General features: G+C 36.5%; 2 protein-coding genes across 3 annotated transcripts in view; one reads left to right on the top strand and one right to left on the bottom strand.

The window, feature by feature from the left end:
- The window catches only part of LOC121443260 (centromere protein P-like), a 191,543-nt gene that overhangs the window by 128,664 nt on the left and 38,781 nt on the right, over positions 1 to 24,098 (bottom strand). The gene's annotated exons all lie outside the window — the stretch shown is intronic.
- LOC121443259 (mimecan) lies at positions 3,693 to 23,224 on the top strand. 2 transcript variants are annotated; one of them, XM_041644951.1, is made up of 7 exons: positions 3,693 to 3,796; positions 4,788 to 5,005; positions 6,982 to 7,075; positions 13,772 to 13,930; positions 15,420 to 15,622; positions 19,466 to 19,561; positions 21,401 to 23,224. In XM_041644951.1, exons 2-7 carry the CDS (start codon positions 4,832 to 4,834, stop codon positions 21,569 to 21,571), a joined length of 897 nt encoding a protein of 298 aa, XP_041500885.1. In that variant the 5' UTR covers positions 3,693 to 3,796; positions 4,788 to 4,831; the 3' UTR covers positions 21,572 to 23,224. The 2 variants fall into 2 exon arrangements, with proteins under 2 accessions (XP_041500885.1, XP_041500886.1); XM_041644952.1 differs by having other exon boundaries at positions 21,426 to 21,550.

The following is a 24,098-nucleotide window of genomic DNA, read 5'->3' on the forward strand; positions in this document are numbered from 1 at the left end:
TAGGTGATGGTTAGCCTTTAGTTTTCTTAAGGCTTTTTTTTTTTTAATATTTATTTATTTATTATGTATACAATATTCTGTCTGTGTGTATGTCTGCAGGCCAGAAGAGGGCACCAGACCTCATTCCAGATGGTTGTGAGCCACCATGTGGTTGCCGGGAATTGAACTCAGGACCTTTGGAAGAGCAGGCAATGCTCTTAACCACTGAGCCATCTCTCCAGCCCCCTTCTTAAGGCTTTTGTTTTGTTTTTATTCTAGAGATAAACTCTTGTTGTGTAGCCCAGGCTAGCCTAGAATTAAACAAACAACAAACCTGCAACCTGCCTGGCTCTGCCTCTCAGTGTAGGGATTAAAGACAGGTTCTCCCATGATTGGTCAATGGACTGTGCCTCCTTGGGCCTGGAGAGGTGGGTCGATGGTTAAAAACACTTGCTACTCTTCCAGATGATCCATGTTCAATTCCCAGCACCCACATGGAAGTTCATGACCTTAACTCCAATTCCAGGGCGTCTGACCCTCTCTTCTGGTCTCCTCAGGTATCGAACTTTCCCAAAATCGGGTGAGGTCATACCAAGGGAACCAAAGTTTTAAGAAGTCTCACAAGTACTCTGACTTTAAATCAGTTTCCTATGAAGTCAGTTGATGATGTTGAAGATGGAGAAAATAACAACCCACTAGATAGGTTATGGTTTCTGTGTACATTTTCTCTCTTCCTCCTTCCCTACCTTGCTTCTTATGCTTAATTTCTTGTCTCCGCAACCCCAGCTTTTTTTTTTTTTCTGAGAAAAGGTCTCACTATGAGAACTTTGGCAGAAACTTAAAGAGATCTGCCTGCCTTGGCCAACACACACACAAACACACACACGCACACAGTGTGCCGGCATCTGTTTTTAAAAGCAGGGTCTCAAATAGTTCAGCTGGCTTAGAACTCACCCTGTAGCTGTGAATGACCCTGAAGTCCTGATCCTTCTGCCTCTATTTCACAAGTGCTGGGGTTACACAATGCCTGTTTTATGCATAGCTGGTAATGGAACTCAGGGCTTCCTGAATATTATGCAAACAGTCTATGAACTGAACTTCATGCTAACCTGAAAACTCAGCTCCATTCAACACATTTTAATTGCTTACTGCTGAGAAACAATTAGGAGGAAGCACCTGGCTGATGAAGCACCCTTGAAAAAATAAAGCCCCTATAAGGCTCCAAGGGTAGCACAGCAGAGTTACCTAAATGAATGTTCTAGAGTATATTCTTACTAGATGAATATCTTATCTAAAGCATTTGGAAGCTTTCATGTTTAACAGTGAAAATAAAGAAATTTTCTACCAGAATGTAGTATTTCTTTCTGAAATGGAAAACAACCCCAGTTTCAAACAGTTCTATAGGGAACTATATACAAGAACTTTAACTTTCCTTAAAGAGAGGTTGAACTTAGCCAGGTGGTAATGGCACATGCCTTTAATCCACCACTATGGAGGCAGAGGCAGGCAGATCTCTTGTGGGCCTGAGGCCACCCTGATCTACATAGAGCTAGTTCCAGGACAGACTCCAAAGCTACAGAGAAACCCTGTCTCAAAAAACCAAAAGAGAGGGGAAGGAGAGGAGAGAGAAGAGATTATGTCATTCTCTAAAGTTTTGTCTTTGTTTTTGGTGGGACTGGCAACATACAATAGTTTTAGGGGTAGGTTAGCTTGGCCAGAAAGACCATTTTTTTACACGACATAGGATAGAGAACTAGTCACCTGAAGAGTAGATTCAACCACAGGCATACTCTAGACTCTGTTATAGCATCTCCATGCCTGGTTTTTATGTGGAACTCTGCCCTGCTTAAGCCACAACTACTGGCTGAACTTTCTTCAGTGCGTTCTTACTTCTTTTAGAGAATTGAACTCAGCTCTTCTGTAAGAACAGTAAGTAGTCTAAGTACTGAGCCATCTCTAACATTCATGCTCTATTTTAAATATTTATCCACATTTTGCTTTGGGAAAAAATGAATTGTGACATTAACTATTAAAAGCATTAAAGAATAATAAAAATAAAAGTACTTTGTTTTTTAGACAAGGGCTTTGCTATGTAGTCCAATCTAGCCCTGAACTTTTCTTCCTACCGTCTCTTATTCTCAAGTGTGTGATTACAAGAATATGCCCAGGGGCTGGAGAGATGGCTCAGTGGTTAAGAGCATTGCCTGCTCTTCCAAAGATCCTGAGTTCAATTCCCGGCAACCACATGGTGGCTCACAACCATCTGTAATGAGGTCTGGTGCCCTCTTCTGGCCTGCAGGCATACACACAGACAGAACACTGTATACATAGTAAGTAAATAAATAAATATTTAAAAAAAGAAAAAAGAAAAAAAAAAGAATATGCCCAGCAAGTTTTTCTTTAGGTTAAGTCTTTAAATGTTAAATTCATTTTACATATTAACTACATTTCCCCCCTCCTCCCACTTCCCCCTGCCTCTATCCACTCCTCTGAGAGAGAGCCTTAAGCCTCCCATGGGGAGTCAACAAAATCTGGCATATCAAGTTGAGGCAGGACCAATCCTCTCCCCCCTATATGGAGGCTGAGTACAATATTCCACCATAGGGAATGGGCTCCAAAAAGCCAGTTCATGCACCAGGGATAAATCCTGGTCCCACTGACAGGGGGCCTACAAAAAGACAAAGTTACACATCTGTCACCCACATTCAGAGGGCCTAGGTAGGTCCCTTTAAAGATGCCTGGATCGTATCTACACTATTACTTTATAGTTCTGTTTTTTTAAGACACAGTTTCATTATATAGCTCTCGTTGGCCTGGAACTTGCAGTATAGAACAAACTAACAGAGATCTTCCTGCCTCTACCTCCCAAGCGCTGGGATTAAAGGTGTGGACCACTAAACTCATCAGCCTCTACTTTAGTTTTTCAAAATTAAATTTAATATAAAGTTTCATTCAGTAAAAATTTTTGCTATTACAAATTTATAAAATCAAACTTATTTTTAAAAACTATTTCCACACTCCTTTTTTTGTTTGTTTGTTTTGTTTTGCAACAAGCATCTCACTATGTAACTCTGGCTATCTTGGATTGTGGAACTTAGTACAGAACAGAGTACTACTCTCACTGGGTAGACCGGCCAGCCTCGAATTCACAGATATCCATCCGCCTGCCTCTGCCTCACAAGCGTTGGTATTAAAGGTGTAGACCACAATGTCTGGCTGTTTTCCCACTCTTATGAACTAAAATAAAGGAATTAAAAACTAAAGGACAAAACTTAAAAATAATTTGGGTTAAAACTTACTTTACATATAAATTTCTAATGTGCTAATTATAGTAGGAGAACAAAATCCTTAGTTTTCATTGAATTAACAACAAAGACTGGTTTGGTGGTCCATTTTTCAAAAGTGTTTTATATACCAGAAAAGCACAGAAACAAAAGTATGATTTAAAAAATATATCATTTCTATAAACTAATATTCGCTAAAAGATTAGTGCTTAATATACAAGGTAAAAGAGATCGGGACTCCAGTGTGCTGCAGCAGCCAGCCCTGGTGCCGCAGTTTCAAACATCTTCAGCACATTCTCTCATACAACACCCTGCATTTCACCCCAGAGGAGGAATGCTGGCAAAGATATGCACCACATGGGATCTGCTGTTGGATTCCACCACATGGAATTTAAGCTGTTGGGCCCTGAAACTTTATTCAGCAGTTGGAAACCATTCCACAGCGTTGCTCCTTCACCCTCCCACTTGGGACTAATGCACAGGCATGAGCACCTATTGAAGAAAACCACACAGGACTTCAACCAGTGACTACGGTAGGCTTGTTTCTCACATATTAATTTAAATACTGTGTGTTAAAGTGTGATTCTAAAAGTCTTAATAAATGTAAAGTCATTTGTAGTGTTTAATTTTCCTTGAATAATTAATTTTCAGCAATACTTTCATATCATTTTATAACTTTAACATTGATGTAAATAAGAACTGGAAGTTACAAACCCATTTTATTTTGAGATTTCAAATCCTGGCTATCTGACAGACTGGCATCTGCAGTGCAGCATCAGCACCTCTCAGCGACTGTGTGTACTTAAAAGCTGTCTGAAACGTGTACTCAGCAGTTAAAGATCACTGGTGAACCTCAAAGAATCTTTCCAGGACATTCTCCAAAGTTCCTCCCTTAAAGTTTATGTGACCCTAGTCTGCAGTGGTACTGCTGCACTGTTCATAGTTTAAGCTTTAAAAGGCAAGATTACTAATTAAACAAGATAACCCGCTACATTTACAAAACTAGAGAAACTTTTATTATACACCACTTAAAAGTGTTACTGTCTACTTTTTATGATGTTAAACTTAAGGTTTAAGTTTTAATCCTTGCCTCAGACTGCTTCTTTTACCTCAATATGGATCAAGAGTTCCTTTAAAGCAGCAATGTTGAAATATGATATTTTTAACTCCACATGACACAGGATCATGGATCTTTGTGTTAACCATTTATATTGCAGGTATCCCAAGAAGACTTTGACTGCATACAAATACCCCTATTCAAGGCATTCGATTGTTAGTAAACCTAGCAATAATTCTTAAATTTCTTGATAGGTAAGAAATAAAACTACTTTCTGAATTTTTCAGAATCTTCACTGGCACATAAAAAACTGTTAGTATCTAATTAAGAACCGCTAAGGGTTAAATAGTTGTTCTCTATCCCCTACTGCATACACAGTGCCAAAATATTCTCCAAGCTTTTAAATATTGCTTCGATAGTCTGCAGTTTTATTTCCAGGGGGGAAAAAAAGAGCTTTTGTTCCACAGCTATCAGGTCACTAGTTACTTCCAGTCGCTGTGAGTTTGCTGAAATGAAGACTGTGCATTCTACACTTCTCCTGCTACTGCTGGTGCCTCTGACACAGCCAGCACCACAAACTCAACTCGACTCACATATTAACTATGAGTATGGAACAGATCATTTGGAAGAAACAAAATTTAGCCAGGACTATGAAGATAAACACCTGCATGGAAAAAATACTAAGGTATTTTATTTCTACTTTAAATTTATATTCTAAAATGATACTCATTTAAATGCATATCTTCCCTTAATTTCAATATTTGATAAGGAAAGGAGAAAGGCATTTTAATATTTAAAATAATTGTATTTTTCAGATATACTTGATTCTTCAATTAACAAGTAGTACCAAATGGTAAACAAAAAGTAGCTAGAGAAATAAAAAATTAAAATTTAAAACATTAAGACTCTGATAGCAGCAATTTATGCTAAATAATGCTGCATAATATCCTATAGCTGCATGTTATATTGCCTCAAAAAAAATTAAGAAAAGATAAATTATCAGCTTATGTTTACAGAATTCAGAAAAATACAGTCCAAGGAAGTAAACATAAAAATATTTATTGGTTATGCATGCCAATTACATAGAATACCAACAAGTAAAAAACTACAATTATTATAGGGATTTGTTTTTAACCACATTTAAGTTTAGACTCTACTGATTTATACCAAAGATCTGTAATGACATGCCACTGAGTTATGGTTTTTATACCACAATGATACAACCTTCAAAGCAAAGCAATTACTTGTAGTTTTTTTCTGGGTATACAGAAATACTGGGAGGAGAGGAAGTTAACATAGCATAAAACTATATGCTGCCCACTGTGTGTGATGCACACATACACTGGAAAATTAGAGTCAGATACTTAATAATATTCATTGCTTTAAAAGTTCTTTTTTACCACAAATCAGAGAGTTAAGATTTTAAGATTAACCAGTCCAAATGCTTTCCCCTCCTAACTCACAATGAGCTAATGTTAATGCTACAGTTTCTTTTTTCCAAAGGAATGAGTTAAGATGCTAGTATTATTTCTACCTACGGTTATGACAAAACAGACAAATTTCTGTATCAACAGTTTCAAATTAAAAATCAAACAAAACCAAAAAGGTTATAACCTATTGTCTTACTGGAATGATCTGAGTCTATCAACTAACTGCAAGATACTTTCAAAATTCCTTAAACCTTAGAGCTTTCTGCTTAACTACATGGAGCTTTAAGCAGTTTTCCATCAATATAAACGTGTGGGCCAATATTTGTGTGAAGTGGAGAACTCAATGGGGTAGAGTGATGTTTAGGCAGTGCACAGATGGGAAAATGAGGGTTAACGGCAAGGTCAGGAGCCCACAGAGAAAACATGGAGCAAGCGGGGAGGTAGAGGGAATAGTACCCATATAATAAATTATAGTCTACTAGCAGAAAACACATTCTCTGGAAAGAGGACAGAGATGAGATGACAATCCCCAGTTATACAGTGTTAACAGCCTATACCAATGGCCTGATCAGGTAAAGAAGCAGGATAAAAGGATCCATCCTAAGGCCAAGGCAGGATGCCAGAAGAATTTATTCAGTACTTTATGTTCTACAGCTATGCTGTTGCTCAGAAAGATTGACACCGAGAAGAGGAAATCAGTTCATATAAAGAATGATAAAGAATAGTTCCACATATGAAAAACTTTCATTCACATTCAGAGAACTATCTCCTAACCTCACACCTAGAAATTCAATATATTAAATATTTATCAAATATTGAGTTCAGTCCATGAAAACAAAAAAAGCTGATTCTCTTACTCAGGAGTGCATATCCATCCTACCTAGAGTAATGACAGTGTAATTTAATGAATAATGAAATGGAATTATGTATAAAATCTTAATGGAGGGCTGAGATAGCTTGTCACATACAGTCTCTTGCAGCCATAAAACCCCTAGGCCCATATAGTGGAGAGAACTAACTTCTACAAGTTGTCCTTTGTTTAATATGTATGTCACATACATATAACATGAATACATATATACATACTTATATATACAGACATACACATATAAAACAAAATTTTGATGAAATACATTTACCAATGACTATGAGGAATGCTTGAGATCCTTCCAGTTTACAGGCAGATTCCTGTCTTATTACACCTGATAACAAATTTCTAATTTTACAATAGGAAAAGGAAACCATGATAATTCCTGATGAAAAAAGTCCCCAGTTACAAAAAGATGAGGTTGTACCATCATTACCCACCAAGAAAGAAAATGATGGTAAGTATGAACAATCTATCATCTAGTAGTTTTGTCTTTTTATTTTGTTTTCTGAAGACAGGGTTTCTCTGTGTAATAGCCCTAGTTGTCCTGAAACAAGCTCTTGTAGACCAGGCTGGGCTCGAACTCAGAGATCTGCCTGCCTCTGCCTCCCGAGTGCTGGCACCAACACCAGCTGGCCATCTACTATTTTTGAAAAGCATCTTTTAAAAGATACATACAAAGACATTTTATTCCTTGTTGTAATCAAAAGTTGTCTCAAGGCATATATACTGAAATTTCCTCTTCAATGGTAAAGTCATTATGGCTACATCAGACGTGCTCATTATCTACCATTGTACACTGTGAGGGAAAACTGTGGACTAGAAAACATTCAAGAACATTCAGCAATTTGTCTAAACCTATCCATTTAGAAAACGTTTATTTTTGTTCACATAAAAAATAAATTCAAAAGCCTGGCATGGTGGATTTATTAATCCCAGCATTTTGGAGGCAAAATAGACAGACCTCAATGAGTTCTAAGTCAGTCTGTTTATGTAGCAAGTTTCAGGTTAGCAAAGAGTACATAACAGGCCTTGCCACAAAAACAAATCAATTCAAGAAAGAATTAAAGGTTATTTTTTAAGTACAACCAATAGACTTACAACCAATATAATACAATCAATTATTATCTTCAAGACACTTGGGGAACCCAGGGATGTGGTGGCATACTGTGCGAAGCCTTAAATTCAATGAATAGCACTTTAGAAAGCAGGAAGCAAGGAAATGCAAAGTAGAGAAACATGACTCTATATAAATATCTACAATGTCTGCTTCAATTAAAATAACAGGAATATTACTGCAAAAGAACAAGCTACAAGCCATACTGTACAGTTCTTATATTTGATTTATTCTTGTTAAATAACATAACATGGTTTCACATGAAAGCATGAAAAAAATCCACCCACACCAGTTCCTGTCTTGTAAAATAAAGTTAAAATGAACTAAAACAGAAAACACATCCTCAAAGTCTGGCAAGTATTTTAGTAAAAATGGACTTAAATAATTGAAAAGACTCCTTTTCTTGGAAAGAATGCCTCATTATCATAAAATATCATTATTTTCTAAATTCAGAAAAAAAAGACAACCCCACTAAAATTACTAAATTTTCAATAATGCTAGGGAAGTGGATTCTAAAATGCTTATAGATACATAAAGGAACAACGAGAGTACAGTTGTGGAAACACTGAACAGTGCCATACAAAACACATTTAACATGTTGGGGATACTAGCAGAAGAACAAAGACTGTGGACACAGAATCAAAGAGTAGACACAAACAGAAACACAAAGACATTTAGTATATAATTAAAGCAAGAAAAAGTACTCAAGCACTCAACCACTGAGGCAGAAAATTTTAAATAATTGAGTGTAGGAGAACTAGATAGCCATTTGGAGGGAGATAAATTAGATCCATTTTCATAAAAAGAAAAATAAACATAACCATGACCAAGGATCTAAACAAACAAGATGGGACTGGAGTGATGGCTCAGCAGTTAAAAGCACTGGCTGTTCTTCGAAAGGAAACAGGTTCAATTCCCAGCACCCACATGGCAGTTCACAACTGCCTGTAACTCCAGTTCCAAGGGATCTGGCACCCTCACACAGACATACATTCAAGCAAAACTCAATGTACGTAAAAAATGAAAAGAATCTTAAAAAACAAATAAACAAGCTGGGTGGTGGTGGCACACACCTTTAATCCCAGCACTCAGGAGGCAGAGGCAGGTGGATCTCTATGAGTTTGAGGCCAGCCTGGTGTAGAAGAGCTAGTTCTAGGAGAGGCTCCAAACTGCAGAGAAACCCTGTCTCGAAAAACCAACCAACCAAACAAACAAACAAACAAACATACAAGACAAAGTCTTACAAGTAGTAGCAGACAGTTTGGGAGTGGGATGGCTCAAAACCCAGAAATTTCAACAAAAAACATTTTAAAAATTACTTCATAAAACTACAGAAAATAAAAAACTTTTTTTTCAATTTTATTTTATGTACATTAGTGTTTTGCCATGGGTTTTGGATCCCCTGGAACTGGAGTTACAGACAGTTGCGAGATGCCATGTGGGTCCTGGGCACTGAACTCGGGTCCTCTGGAAGAGCAGTCAGTGCTCTTAACCACTGACTGAGTCATCTCTCCAGCCCCAAGAAAAAACTTTTACATCATAGCAAGAACCATTGTTCATGCAAATATACACAAAACAGAAAAATAAACAATATTTTTAATTTTTTATAAGAATATATTTGGAAGACTATTAACAAAATGACTTTAAAGTGACACTAAATACATGAAAAGATGTTCAATCTCACTTTTAGTTAAAAAATAAAAATGAGGGGTCTGGCTCAGCGGTTAAGAGCATTGCCTGCCCTTCCAAAGGTCCTGAGTTCAATTCCCAGCAACCACATGGTGGCTCACAACCATCTGTAATGAGGTCTGGTGCCCTCTTCTGGCCTGCAGAATATTGTATACATAATAAATAAATATTTAAAAAAAATAAAAATGAAAATTACACTGAAATTCCATCCTTAACCTGATTTTAAAAATTGAAGACAAATTATCAACATATAACATGATCAAGATTGTATAATAACAAATATTTGAATATACTGCAAGAAGAAATGTGAATTAATACAACACTTCTAGACAGGAATGTGACAGTATCTAACAAACTAAAATAGATTTACTTGTTACTTTTTTTAGGGGGCGAGCAATGCTTGAGATCAAAATCAAGGCCAATCGTGTGCAAAGGAAAGCACTGCTACTGAGCTACATCCTAAGCCCTATATTTACTTTTCAACGCATTTTATAAATTTTACTCTGAAGACCCATATCCAAAATAAAAAATACAAATGTAAAACACTAAAGTACTATTGGCAATTACAAAATACTACAAATAACTCAACAGCCCAAACAATGAAAGAATGATGGCACAGCCACCCCCAAGGAATACAATGCTGTTATAAAAAGAACAAGGAAAGGCTAGGGCTGTAGCTCAGCTAATAAAGTGCTACCTTAACATTCAGGAAACCTTGGGTTTGATCCCCAGCATCCACTACTGTTCACAGTAGTAAATCCTTGCAATTTCAGAAATATGAAATGTAAAAGTAAGGGGATCATAAATTCAAGCTCATATTTGATTATACAGCATTTCAAGCCAGCCAGACTATCTAAAAAAAATAAATAAATAAAATAAAGCAAAATAAAAGAACAAAAAAGTGAAGAAGACCTATAAGAACATGGAGTGATGTCCAGAATACAAGTATGCAAAAAAAGGAAACCATAACAGACTATTTCTAACATGTTGCCTTCATATAAAAAAATATCATTTTATAGCCGGGCGGTGGTGGCACACACCTTTAATCCCAGCACTCGGGAGGCAAAGGCAGGCAGATCTCTGAGTTCGAGGCCAGTCTGGTCTACATAAACTAGTTCCAGGACAGTCTTCAAAGCTACAGAAAAACCCTGTCTTGAAAAACCAATATATGGCCGGGCGATGGTGGCGCACGGCTTTAATCCCAGCACTCGGGAGGCAGAGGCAGGCGGATCTCCGTGAGTTCGAGACCACCCTGGTCTACAGAGCTAGTTCCAGGACAGGCTCCAAAGCCACAGAGAAACCCTGTCTCGAAAAACCAAAAAAAAAAAAAAAACCCAATATATGTATGTATATGTATATATATGCATATATATATGATTTTATAAAAGAAAATTTTAATAAAAATACTTTTTTATTAAACAGCTTACATACAGATGTTAATTTATGTTAAAAGAAACACAGAAGAGGGAATTTTCTAAAAACTGAGAAGGATTAAAGATTTGGCTAAGTGGTAGAGCACTTGCCTAATATGCGTGAGGCTCTGGATTAAATTTGGAAATTTAAGGCCAGTTACATCAAGGAAATAAGTGAAATCATGAGTAGAAGTGAGGGAGAATTGGGATGTGATAAAGTTCTAGTTGTGAGTATATAATTTTTATGTAGTCTTAATTTTCAGAATATTGTTTCATATAAGCAAAAAACCACATGTAAATAAAGTCAGTAAAGACAAACTTATAAAAACAATAGAAATATAAGCATTAAAACAGTTAATTATATTGTGAATTCATAACATAGTAAAGAAAATAAAAATCTAATGCAACTAAATCTTAAATGTAGTATTTCGATTATAAACCTTGAAGTTAAAGAAAAGCAAATCAGAAGCAGTCATGCATTGCTTAAAGACAAAAATTGGGCTAGTGAGATGGTTCAGCAGGAAATGCACCAACACCAAGTCTAATAACCTGAATTTGATTCTCAGGATCCGTGTAATGGAGGAAGATAACCAACACCCCAATTTGTCATCTGATCTCCACTTCTGTAGTCACATGTGTGTGTATGCAAATATAATACACACAAAATCTTTTTTAAAGTACTGCAAAACAGACACAGGGCTACATTGCGTTTTATACTATACATTAGGTGATTTATCACGTAAACACTATAGACTACTTACACAAATCTAGATGGGACAGCTTATTTTATATCCTAGGCTATATAGTGTGAATGTGCATATGTATATGGAGGTGGGTGTTAGATATGAAGGAAAAGGTGAGACTAAATTAAACACAAAGGAAATTATTAACAAGAGATCCTGCAGATGCAAGATACACAATGCTGCTGTTAGAATAACCCAGCAAGCCAGGCAGTATGGAGCACACTTTTAATCCCGGCACCCGGGAGGAAGAGGCAGGTGGATTTCTGTGAGTTCGAGGTCAGCCTGGTCTACAAGAGCTAGTTCCAGGACAGGCTCCAAAGCTACAGAGAAACCCTGTCTGAAAAAACAAAAAAATAAAATAAAATAAAAATAAAATAAAATGATCAATGGAGGATCAATGTTCTGGATTAGTACTTCCCAACAAGCTTGAGAGCCTATGTCCTATCCCTGCAACTTATCCTGGAAGGAAAAAAATGGCTCCTCCTAGGTGTTCTCTGACCTCCATAAACATGCCATGGTACATCCCCCCCCCCCAATAAATAATGGTAAGACAACTAAAAGAACATATTAGAGTACTATACCAGGCTTTTATTATATGGCCAAGTAGTTGCTGGCAATGTGTTGGTAATTCAATTAAGAAAAATAAAGTTTCCAAAAGTAATATTGAAAACACCAACAGAATAAAGAATCTTGCTTATTCCTGATATCATATTTAAAAGTTAACTCTAGGGTCTGGAGAGAAGACTCAGTGATTAAGAGCACAAGTTTCTCTTCCAAAGGGACCCAGATTCAATTGCCAGCACCCACATGGTGGCTTACAAATATGTGTAATTGCAGTACCTAGAGGGGTTTGAAGTCCTTCTGATCTTTTTAGGCACCAAACATGTGTGGTGCACATACATGCATACAAGTAAAACATTCATACGCATAAAATAATAAATATTTAAAAAGTTAATTCAAAATGTTCAGATTTCTTTTAAAAAGTTTAAATTTCAGCCGGGTGGTGGTGGCGCACGCCTTTAATCCCAGCACTTGGGAGGCAGAGGCAGGCGGATCTCTGTGAGTTCGAGACCAGCCTCGTCTACAAGAGCTAGTTCCAGGACAGGCTCCAAAACCACAGAGAAACCCTGTCTAGAAAAACCAAAACCAAAAAAAAAAAAAGTTTAAATTTCCAGAACAAACAAAGGATAGCACTGTAATGACTCCTAAGATTGCCATCTTAAATTTAAAAGTTCATGCATTGAAGGTAAGAGAAGTGGAGAGGGGATGACCAACCAAGGAAGCACTCTGGATATCTAAATAAGAGCCCAAGTGAGACATTCTAAGTGAGACATTCCAAGGTAGGATCATAAAACTCCAGCAATGACTGATTTTCAAGTTAATGGTTTGTTCCTCTCACTTGGGATTTCTAAAGTCAATAACTATTGTCATCTATTTGAAAAATGTTTTCAACACATCAAACTTGAAAAACATCAAACTTGATAAATCAATTCTTAAATTCTGCACTGTAGACTCCATTTATTTGTTTGTTTGTTTATTTATTTATTCATTGTTTTTCGAGGCAGGGTTTCTCTGTAGCTTTGGAGCCTGTCCTGGAACTAGCTCTTGTAGACCAGGCTGGCCTCAAACTCACAGAGATCCGCCTGTCTCTGCCTCCCAAGTGCTGGGATTAAAGGAGTGCGCCACCACTGCCCCGCCCTTTTTTTTTAACATTCAAATGAGGAAAGGTAGCCTTCCATGAGGTCAGCAAATAGACAATCACAGCAAAATAGAAAATAAAAAGGGGGCCAGCAAGATGGCTCAGTAGGTAAGCCTGACAATGTGAGCTTAATCCACACAGTAGGAGAGAACTGTCTCCTGCAGGTTGTTCTCTGAGCTTCACAAACCTACTGTGGTATGTATGCACCCATAGATTTACAAACACATACAATAAGAATAAATAAATATAAGAATAAATAAAAATAAGTAAATAAAATATGTTGACTATGGACTATGTAAAATTCTGATGAATTATTATGCTCAATACAAGATAGCAGTTGGTTATCACAACTATCTTTCCTGATTTACCAATGATTCTGTAACATACCTTTCCAAATCACAGCATTCATTAATTCATTATAACAATAACTTTACAATCAGATGATGAATTTTTTCAAATGAGCTCATGCTTACAATTTTGTTTCCTAACTTAGAAATGCCTACATGCCTGTTGTGTGTCTGTTTAAGTGGCTCTGTCTACTGTGAAGAAGTTGACATTGATGCTGTGCCACCATTGCCAAAGGAATCAGCTTATCTTTATGCACGATTCAACAAAATTAAAAAGCTGACCGCCAAAGATTTTGCAGATATGCGTAAGTTTAAAATATAAAAGCACAAATTTCTGTTTTTCACTTGCTATATTAAGTCAGCACTATTGAAGCATTCACGTATACTACATACACTTCAAAAAAAACAATCTTTTTCTTACTAAAAGAATCTTCTTTTTATACAGACTTCTGTGATCATTCCTTTTTTAAAAAATATTTATTTATTTATTTATTTATTATACAATATTCTGTCTGTGTGTATGCCTGCAGGCCAGAAGAGGGCACCAGACCTCATTACAGATGGTTGTGAGCCACCATGTGGTTGCTGGGAATTGGACTCAGGACCTTTGGAAGAGCAGGCAATGCTCTTAACCTCTGAGCCATCTCTCCCACCCATGTGATCATTCTTTACTGTTGATTTTGCTATTCCATCTAACATAGGTATCATCTTAAGACCAATACTTCAAAATACACATTATCTTAGGCAGTACATAGTACCAGCATGACCAGGAAGCTTCTCCAACTGACTAGACACTTTTCCACTTTTACCATAAATACACAAGCGGCTTTTATTTTCCTTTTCTATTGTTTATTTATTTATGTATTTATTTATTTTTATTGTTTTGTTCTACTTGGGATCTCATTTCCCATGTGCTAGAATTACATGGGAAAAGTTCCTTTTCTTCAACTTATAACCTTTCCTTCCTTCCTTCCTTCCTTCCTTCCTTCCTTCCTTCCTTTTTTCTTTTTCCCCAGACAGGGTTTCTGGACCTTGTTCTGGAACTCACTTTGTAGACCAGACTGGCCTTGAATTCAAAGATCTGTCTGCCTCTGCCTCTCAAGTGCTGGGATTAAAGACATGCACCAACCACCACTGCCTGACCTAATTTATAACTTTTAAACCTTGCTACATATTTAAAAATATCTGGAAAGGAAGCTGGAGAAATGGCTCAGTGTTTAAGAGCATTTGCTGCTCTCTCTGTTTGATCCTCAGAACCCTATATCAGGCAGTTTACAACTACCTGCAACTCCTGCTCCAGGGTATTTGATACCATTGCCTGGACACTTCATAGGCACCTGCACTCACACATGACTTACCCACACACAGATAAACATGTGTACATAATAATTAACAATCTTTAAAAAAAATCTGGAGAACAAATTTTTAAAATACTAATACCCCATGAAATGCAACCACATTCCTTGGATGATTCAACAGAAACGGTTCTGAAACAGTCATGTTTAACTTTTTCTCGGATCATTAGTAATCAGCTTCTTGGCTTTCTAATAAAATTTAACTGGACTAAGGTATTGTGGTCAGCATATTATTAATACCTCAGGTTCAATCTCCAGCACCTCATGAAAGCACAGCTGGAATTACACAGTATCAGGCTATAGGTTAGAGTACCAATACTGCAAGATGAATTTGACTGAGTTACTAACTGCAAATACTATCCTGGGCCTTGAACAGAAACTTTCCTCCAGTCTACATAATGAGATTCTAACATCTTATTTTTTATTTATTTCTGTCAAGCTAACTTAAGAAGACTTGATTTTACGGGAAATTTGATAGAAGACATAGAAGATAGTACTTTTTCAAAACTTTCTCTGTTGGAAGAACTTACACTTGCTGAAAACCAGCTAGTAAGACTTCCAGTTCTTCCTCTGAAGCTTACTTTATTTAATGCTAAGTACAACAAAATCAAGAGTAAAGGGATTAAAGCAAACACATTCAAAGTAAGTATTCCATGGCATGACAAAACACAATGTGAGTGATGATATTTTAAGTTTTTATTACATTTATTTATTGTGGGTATTTATTCATTTTGTGTGTGTGCACATACCAGGTATACCTGTAGAGGTCAAGGATAACTTTTGGAAGCTGTTTTTTCCTTCCACTTGTGGGTTCTGGTCATCAAGTTCCAACACGTGGAATGCAGGTCATCAAGCTTAGTAGCAAGAATGCTGACAGAGGAGGCATCTCACTGCCACAGTGATAATATTTTTTAATTGGTGCTTATTTTCCTCCCATTCTGCTCCTCTACTACTTTTGAGGTATATTTCTATTCAACAAGATAAGAAGTGAAGAGAGCTATAGCTGGCATTTACCCAGATCAATATTTCAGAACTTGGAACAAAAAGACAAACATTCCACAAAAGAACATTGGGTTAATGTGTGTTTATGTGTTGCAGAGGGGCTGGCAGCATAATTCGTGGTAGAAAGAATGCTTAGCATGCTTGAGGACCTAAGTTCACCCCAGCACCAAACATGATCAAATAAGCAAAACATGTATACCATACATGTATCATACAAAGACATAGAAATGGGTGTCTTCTGTCAATACAAAGGAACATTTTTATATTTAAAAGTAAACACTATTATCTCATTGTTTCAAAAAATTGTATTCTTCCTATTAACCAGGAATAACTGGTATCTTTTATATTTAACTTTGGTAGATAATATAGCAGTGTTCCTCAAAGAATAAATCAATAATTCCAAAAGAATGGAAATGCTCATGAAAATTGAAAAAAGTTATCACCCCAGTCCAGAACTTCCATAAATATGATATAATCACTCTCAGCCCTAGGCAGGGCAGAGAAGGTAACCTCAGGCAAAAACACGAGATGCTCAAGCTACTGCTGGCAGAAGACAACTTTATTCAAAAGGCAAGATGTGAGGTATGGTGGAGCATGATGGAGGAAAGAAGATCTATGCCTTTAAGGCTAGCATGGTCTACACAGCAAGTTCCAGTCAGCCAGGCTATCTAGTGAGACACTGTCTCAAAAATAAAAACAACAACAACAAGCACAGCAACAAAAGAGACACGATCTCACACACACGAAATTGCAACCACCCAGGAGCCTCAGGCAGGAGGATCTAAAGTTGAAGACCAGTTTAGGCAATGTCACAAGAGAATTCCTAATAGAAAAACCTAAACTAATGAAATTTTCATTTACGCTAGTTTATGTAATTATACAAGTTTGACATTTATCCACAACTGCCTGTTTAAAAAATATTTCCTAGCTAGTCGGTGGTGGCACAGGCCTTTAATCCCAGCACTCGGGAAACAGGCAGGCTGGTCTCTTGTGAGTTTGAGGACATCATGGTCTACAGAGCGAGTTCCAGTTCAGCCTGTTTCACAGAGAAACCCTGTCTTAAAAAACAAAACAAATAAAAAATATTTCTTTTTTCCTTATATTTATATTTCCTTATATTTCCTTACATTTTCCTTATATTTTATATTCAACATTATAGGGTTTGTTAGTTTTGTTTCTGTTTTTGTACTTACAGTATTTATCATTAAAAATTTATAACTGATAGCTACATAAAACTGTATAATACGTATGGTTAAGGCATTTTCAGAACATGGCAAGATGATCTAAAGAAGCAAACCCTTAACAGGGGCAGGGAAGTGTCTTTTGCACACTCATCTATACCCTTTGTGGTATAAGATAATACTGCTCAACCAGAAAATCTCGAAAAGAAGGCTGAATCAATGTAACCTTTGGGGGTCAGGCCAGGTAGTAGCATTTTTGGTATTCTGAAGGCTTCACACTTTTCTGTTGATTAGAACTGGATTCAGGAACAATGTTTGTAAATGTAAATACAAAGATATTTGGAGAAAAAGCTGATTTTTATACTATTAAAAATATCCAAAAGATTGATTTGCTGTTGATATCATAAGCAATGTTGGTGGTTTTGTTTTTAAATAAGGGATTCAGAAACTAAGGGTTCTTTACTGACTTTACAAAGCAGACTTGAAGATGGACATAGTGGTACACATACCTGTAGTTCCAACACATGAGAGGCTAAAAGTAGGAGGACTTTCAGTTTAAGGCCAACCTGGTCTATACTGTAAGGCCATGTCTCAAAATACAAACAACATAAAACCAGAGCAGACACACTTTCTAAAAACAAAATATAAATATACCTCGTGCGCTAGGTAAATGCTTCAGCATGTAAAGGCACTAGCCTGCAAATCCTGAACACCCAAGTTCCACATCACACATCTCCAATCTTTTAACTCTTAAAGTGAGTTGGGAAGAAGAGATAAGAAAATTAATAGACATTCATGGGCCACCTAGCCTGTGGTGCAGCATCAAACACAAGAAGAGCCTGCCTCAACAACCTGGAGGGGAGAAATGACTCCCAAGAGTTATCGTCTGACCTCTGCAAGCAGATGCACATGTGCACAAAAACACATGCGCCATTTTTAAATTTAATTTTGTAATTTAAAGAAATGAATTTAAGTAGGGGAGACTTTGAATAACTAGCAGTGACAGAATGTTTAGAGCAGGACATAGAGCAATTCCTTGTGGTCCAAGCTACTTGGAAAGGTAAGGCAAGAAGATTGCTTCACTAATAGGTGAAGGCCAGCCTGGGAAAGGTAGGACAACCATGCCCATCTCAGAAAAAGAAGGATGGAAGGAAGGAAAGAGTAAACAAAGAAAGGTAGATTTAAATATTCTGGATTTTAAAAAAGAATATTGTGCAAATTGGCATGAAAATGATAAATTTGTCTACTTTATTTAATACCTTATGGTTGCAATAACCCTAAGTACAGTATCAAGTTACTATAATTCAAATAAAAGCAGTCCCGGAAAGACAGTTGATGTTCATATGATGTAAAGGGAAAATGTTTATGAAAGAATTAAGGGGTGGGGAGATGGCTCAGTAGGTAAGGTGCTTGCTGTCAAGTTTGACAATCTGAGTTCAATCCCCAGGTCAAACAGGAAGCAGAAAATCAAATGCTGTGCGTTGTCCTCTAGCTTCGAATATGTGCACTATGGTTTATGTACACAAGCACATATATACATAAAATATTGAAGATTAAAAAAAGATAAAAGATTGAAATAATAGCATAGGAAAGAAGCAGCAGGCGGGGCATAGTAGATGTAATCCTAATATCTGAAAAGCTGAAGAGGGAGGATGGTAAGCTTCAGGGTAGTTTAAGATACATGGTAACCCCCCCCCCCATCATAAAATATGACATGGTAGCACAGGATGCATATAAAAATTAGGAGTAACGTCACAGAAAAATTACATTCTGAAATCATAGCATGCAATCATACATAGTAATGAGTTACTGATTATAAAGAATATTCCAACATAAACCCCTCACGGGAAAACATATGTCATGTTAAATTGCATGTTTGGCAAAATGCTTTGGGAAACGGCATCTTGTTAAGTACCATCTCTTAGGAGTAGCCATTTTTCTAGGAATATGTAAAACTTCTATGGAAAGTTCAGGAGTTGCAAAAAACTTGAAGGATTCAACTATCAGTCAACACACAGCTGCCCTCTAGACAAATATTAAGGGCTGAGTATTCCAGGATGAGATAAATGTCAGAAAAATGTGGAATATTCAATAGAGTGCTATTAGATATCATAATTTTTGAAAAACCAAAAACCCTATTCATGAGGCCAAAACCCAATAACAATCAAAGCAACAAAGTACCACTCCGAAGCTGATACTATTGAAACATACTACATCAATACTGTTTTTAAAGTATATATTATTTGAATAATATGAAGAATGCATAGACCTCAGTGACATTGAACTTTTTTTCTTTTAATAGAAACTGAATAAGCTCTCTTTCCTCTATTTGGACCATAATGATCTGGAATCTGTGCCTCCTAATTTACCAGAAAGTCTCCGTGTAATTCACCTTCAGGTACAACTGTTCTTTGTACAATAACTAGCTTTATTTAACTATGGGGCCATGTTTATTACTTAAGAAACTTATTTATATGTCAGTTATGGTTATAACACCAAAACAGTGTGACCACTTAATGTCTAGATAAGAATTTCAAGTCCAGGGCTGGAGAGATGGCTGGCTCACAATCATTCGAAATGAGAACTGGTGCCCTCTTCTGGCCTGCAGGCAGACATACAGGCATACTGTATACATTATAAACAAATAACTCTCATTTAAAAAAAAAAAAAAAAGAACTGCAGGTCCAATCCAGAGTACACTAAGTAGATCGATCGGTCTAGGAAGTATAAAGTCTGTTTAAGCAGAATACACCTTTCAGCACCTCCCAGTCTAAGTAAAGTTGAGGACTGACTACAAGGCCTTACCTAAAGCAGACAAGCATTCTATCACCAAGCATTCACATTTTTAATTTTTATTTATGGCAATATTCTGCTCCTTATTCCTCAGGCTGCCTGACTGGGGTGAGAAGGGGTGAGCATTAGGCATTCACTGTCTATATAACTGAAACTCTTGGATCTGAGGTACATGTTAAAGGCAAAACCATTGAGCATGACAGGTCACATAAGATGGGATGCCCATGTAGTGTTTTGTGGGTTTGTTTGCTTTGACATCCCCAGAAGAGGGGATTCCCTTGATGGTGACCACAATGAGGAAAATGAAGAAAACAACAGGCACATAAATAACCAAGCAGAACTGGAACATACAAAGGAACCACAACCACATTAGTAGAAATAGTGTTGTCTGTTCTAACAGGCCAAATTCAAGAGGTGAGTATCTTTGCTGACACACCTGTGACACATAATGTGCAGTGTTTTCTAAATACTAACCAATTCACCACCAGCAGCTGAGTATTCTAAAATTCAATTCTGATACCTCTGAGTCTATGGAGACCCCGTAAGTCCACGATTCAGTCTGATAACACTGTTCCCTTTGCAGGTACAGTATGAAGCATGTGTTGTTTTGTCTTATCCCTATATTGCAGTTTTCTAGAGTGGTCACTATGAGTTACCTCATTATTATAATTCCAAGTCCTGAAAGACACTTCTATCATCCAAGAAATTCTAAGTTCAATTTCTTTATGCCAAAATCTTCTGGGACCCAGGATTACTCTCGAGCTTTCTGTAGTGTGGTGGAGGCAGAAGGAAGGGACAGAAGCACAGAATAATGGAGGCGAAACAACCCGGGCAATCGGCCAGCAACTGACACAGGTGTTATGTATCTCCTAGTTACTCCGAACACAGATTTGAAGACCACTGATTTACGTTTCTTTCTCCAAAATAGTAGTAAACTCCAATTTCTGATTTATGTTTCTTTTTCCAACTAGTGGCAGACATGTACTTTTGGAGACATTTTATCTCATTTTACAGGACAGCATCAAGCGGGCATTGCAAAAGTGAAAAAAAGTGAAAAGGAGCAAAGGTTGATATCTCAGCATCACAAGAATCTCAACTTCTTTTCACCTCTTTAAGGAATATTCAAACACACTGTATCACTTTGAGTTAACACATTGGAATAGGATAGTTTCTTTAGCTTGCATGTTTCTATTTATATTCCAAACAGGACCGGACAGAAGCAATTTGGAAAAATAATGAGTAGACTGTTAATCCAAAGCAATACGGTACACTTAAAAATATGTTTAGGTTGCAAAAGAGAGTGTCATCACAGTGGACTAATATTTTTTAAATATTATCTCTAAAAGAAGATTCCATTTTAGGCAAAATATCCTGTGTAATCCTACTGTATAAAATACAAAAGGTTGATTTTAGATTTCTGAGTATTTTTTCTTTTATTTTTCAGTTTAACAGCATATCTTCAATTACAGATGATACATTCTGCAAGGCTAATGACACTCGTTACATCCGGGACCGAATTGAAGAGATTCGCCTGGAGGGCAATCCAATTGCTCTGGGAAAGCATCCAAACAGTTTCATTTGCTTAAAAAGATTACCTATAGGATCATACTTTTAAAAACCATCAATGTAGTGTATAATCTAAAGTAGTGCACCTAATGTCTTAAAGGAACATAAACATTAGCTTACTATTCTCATTTTATCTCACTATTGTAGAATTTTATGTTTAATCAATGATGTCCAAAATTCTTACATGTTTTTTTCTTACATGTTACTATAAAAATAATCCAGACTGAATCTCTTAGTTCAAAACAAAATGATATGAAACTAAACAACATTAATACCCCTTGTAGTTTACACTACACTACATCTAAACAGTGTCCTTTTATATAAACACTCACATAAGATCCACCATTCCCAAGACTAATGAAGTAAGAGAATGCCAAGAAACGCTGAAATGTTTGTCTTTCTTAACATTTATTGTATTTCAAAAGTATTTAAGGCGACGTTCCAAGAAACTGTGAAAAGCCAAATGTTCCAAGTGACCATCCATTGACTTTATGATTCATCAGCATTCTCCATGAAGCAGAAATCTTTTCTGTTACGGCAGCTATTTTATTGTATTTCTCATTTAGTCTAAGAAAAAGGGTAGCCACATCTAGGCAAAACTTTCCAGTAAAGTAAAATTTTACTCTTTGGTATAGAACCAATTTAGAAAAGTTCAGTTTTATGCTTTGTGATCACACAGATAGTCTTTAGTCAATTACTTAAAAAAAATTCTAAGAAAAAGAATCAAAATTCTACTCATTTTCTCGGAGAGTAATAAGAGCCCTTCACTCTAAAGATTCTAAAACATTAAATGAGTGTAAACTTTTCACAGTATAGGAAGGATTTCATCAATAAATTTGTTCAAATATAAGAAATTTAAATGAAGTCTATTGTGTTGTGCTGTACGTAGAGCTTCAGCTATACATATGTTCACTCAAACTGCACACTCACAATCCGCCCATGAGCACCACTTCTCAATGGCCATGATTTCCAGTTACATGGAACAGAGAAACCCAACCTTCTGTCTAACAGTGATGACTGAACAATGCAGATTAAAGTTCCTAAATTAACCCTCAGAGGAAGGTGCATATAGTACACTCACAAATATTAGTCTATATATTACTTTGGAGTTGAACATAAAATTAACAATGTTTTAGAAATAACTATCTTTTATATACAAAAGTACCACTATTAGGCTGGGCGATGGTGGCGCACGCCTTTAATCCCAGCACTCGGGAGGCAGAGGCAGGCGGATCTCTGTGAGTTTGAGACCAGCCTGGTCTACAGAGCTAGTTCCAGGACAGGCTCCAAAGCCACAGAGAAACCCTGTCTTGAAAAACCAAAAAAAAAAAATACTAATAAAATAAAAGGTACCACTATTATTTCCATTATTGGGTACACGTTAGAATCTGCATGCTTTTCCTAGAATACTCAAGCATTTGGTGTTTTGCCCCAATGCAGACTGACCCCTTCCTCTCTCATGTTACGGCTGACCCCAGACAAAACTTTTCATTAAAGCACTTGTGACCTATAAGGCAATACTGATTACTCTAATAATGTTTACTAGTTCATTCATTTTGATGTTAGTTATAGTAAATTTTTCCCACTGTGTCATTTTGCGTGCATGCCTCAGTTTCTCTGTGACTAAACACTCACTAGGATTACTGAAATACAGTTCTACCTTTTACACTTGTATGGTACCTAGTAGTACATTTGAATTAAATATGCAATAAACATTGTAAAATCTATCGAAATAGAAGGGTACTGCTTATATGGGAAAAAACAAACTAGTATAATCTAGAATAAATCAATGGAAATAGAGTGACAAGGCTGAGACAATGGGCGATATACAGGAACGTCCTTTAATTTAATGACTTTCAGAAGAAAAATATACTCATATACACATGCATACAAACACAGTTTGGTATTTTAGGGGTGTGTATTGTTCTGGGGTCTGAACACAGTGCCTTATACATTTTGGACAACACTATTGAACTCTATTCCCAGCCTTCTATATTATTTTTGTAATAGAATTTAATGAGAAAATACCATTAGATAATTATAATTTTTTTCAAAGTTAAAACTAATGGTTTGGATGAAATTTTCGGGAGAAAGAATATTGCCAAAAATTATAAATTATGGAATTTACTTAAATAACTTGGATTTTGAGTGAGACTACTTGAATATAGGTAGCTTATATCTTTGTTACACACCTTCGTACGGAAAAATAAAATAAAATCCAGAATGGACCGAGGAAAACAACACAAGTAAAATTATTCTTGATTCTACTCTATAATACAGATATTTCATTCTTGACAATTATAACTAAAGAAATAGTCTTAAAATTAAAAAAATCATAACAGGATTAGTGCTGTGGAATAACTTTTTTGTACACTGTGAAGATTTGTCACTTGAATTGGTTTAATAAAAAGCTGATTGGCCAGTAGCCAAGCAGGAATGGGCAGCACAACCAAACTAGGAGAATGATGGGAAGAAAGGGCAGAGTCAGGAGTTACTAAGAGACATAGGGGGAGCAAGACATACTGGAGGACAGGCAAAGCCACAACTCATGTGGAAATAAATAGATTAATAGAAAT

This window comes from Microtus oregoni, unplaced genomic scaffold (assembly GCF_018167655.1).
Source record: "Microtus oregoni isolate MIOR12 unplaced genomic scaffold, Mior012 000103F_ref0000194, whole genome shotgun sequence".
Classification (NCBI taxonomy): domain Eukaryota; kingdom Metazoa; phylum Chordata; class Mammalia; order Rodentia; family Cricetidae; genus Microtus; species Microtus oregoni.

What these genes read in the sequence shown, in the direction of transcription:
- LOC121443259 (XM_041644951.1), top strand. Translation starts at nt 4,832, where the DNA reads ATGAAGACTGTGCATTCTACACTTCTCCTGCTACTGCTGGTGCCTCTG. An exon ending in TGCATGGAAAAAATACTAAG is followed by an intron (nt 5,006 to 6,981) that starts GTATTTTATTTC and finishes ATTTTACAATAG; the next exon opens with GAAAAGGAAACCATGATAAT. An exon ending in TTAAAGCAAACACATTCAAA is followed by an intron (nt 15,623 to 19,465) that starts GTAAGTATTCCA and finishes TTCTTTTAATAG; the next exon opens with AAACTGAATAAGCTCTCTTT.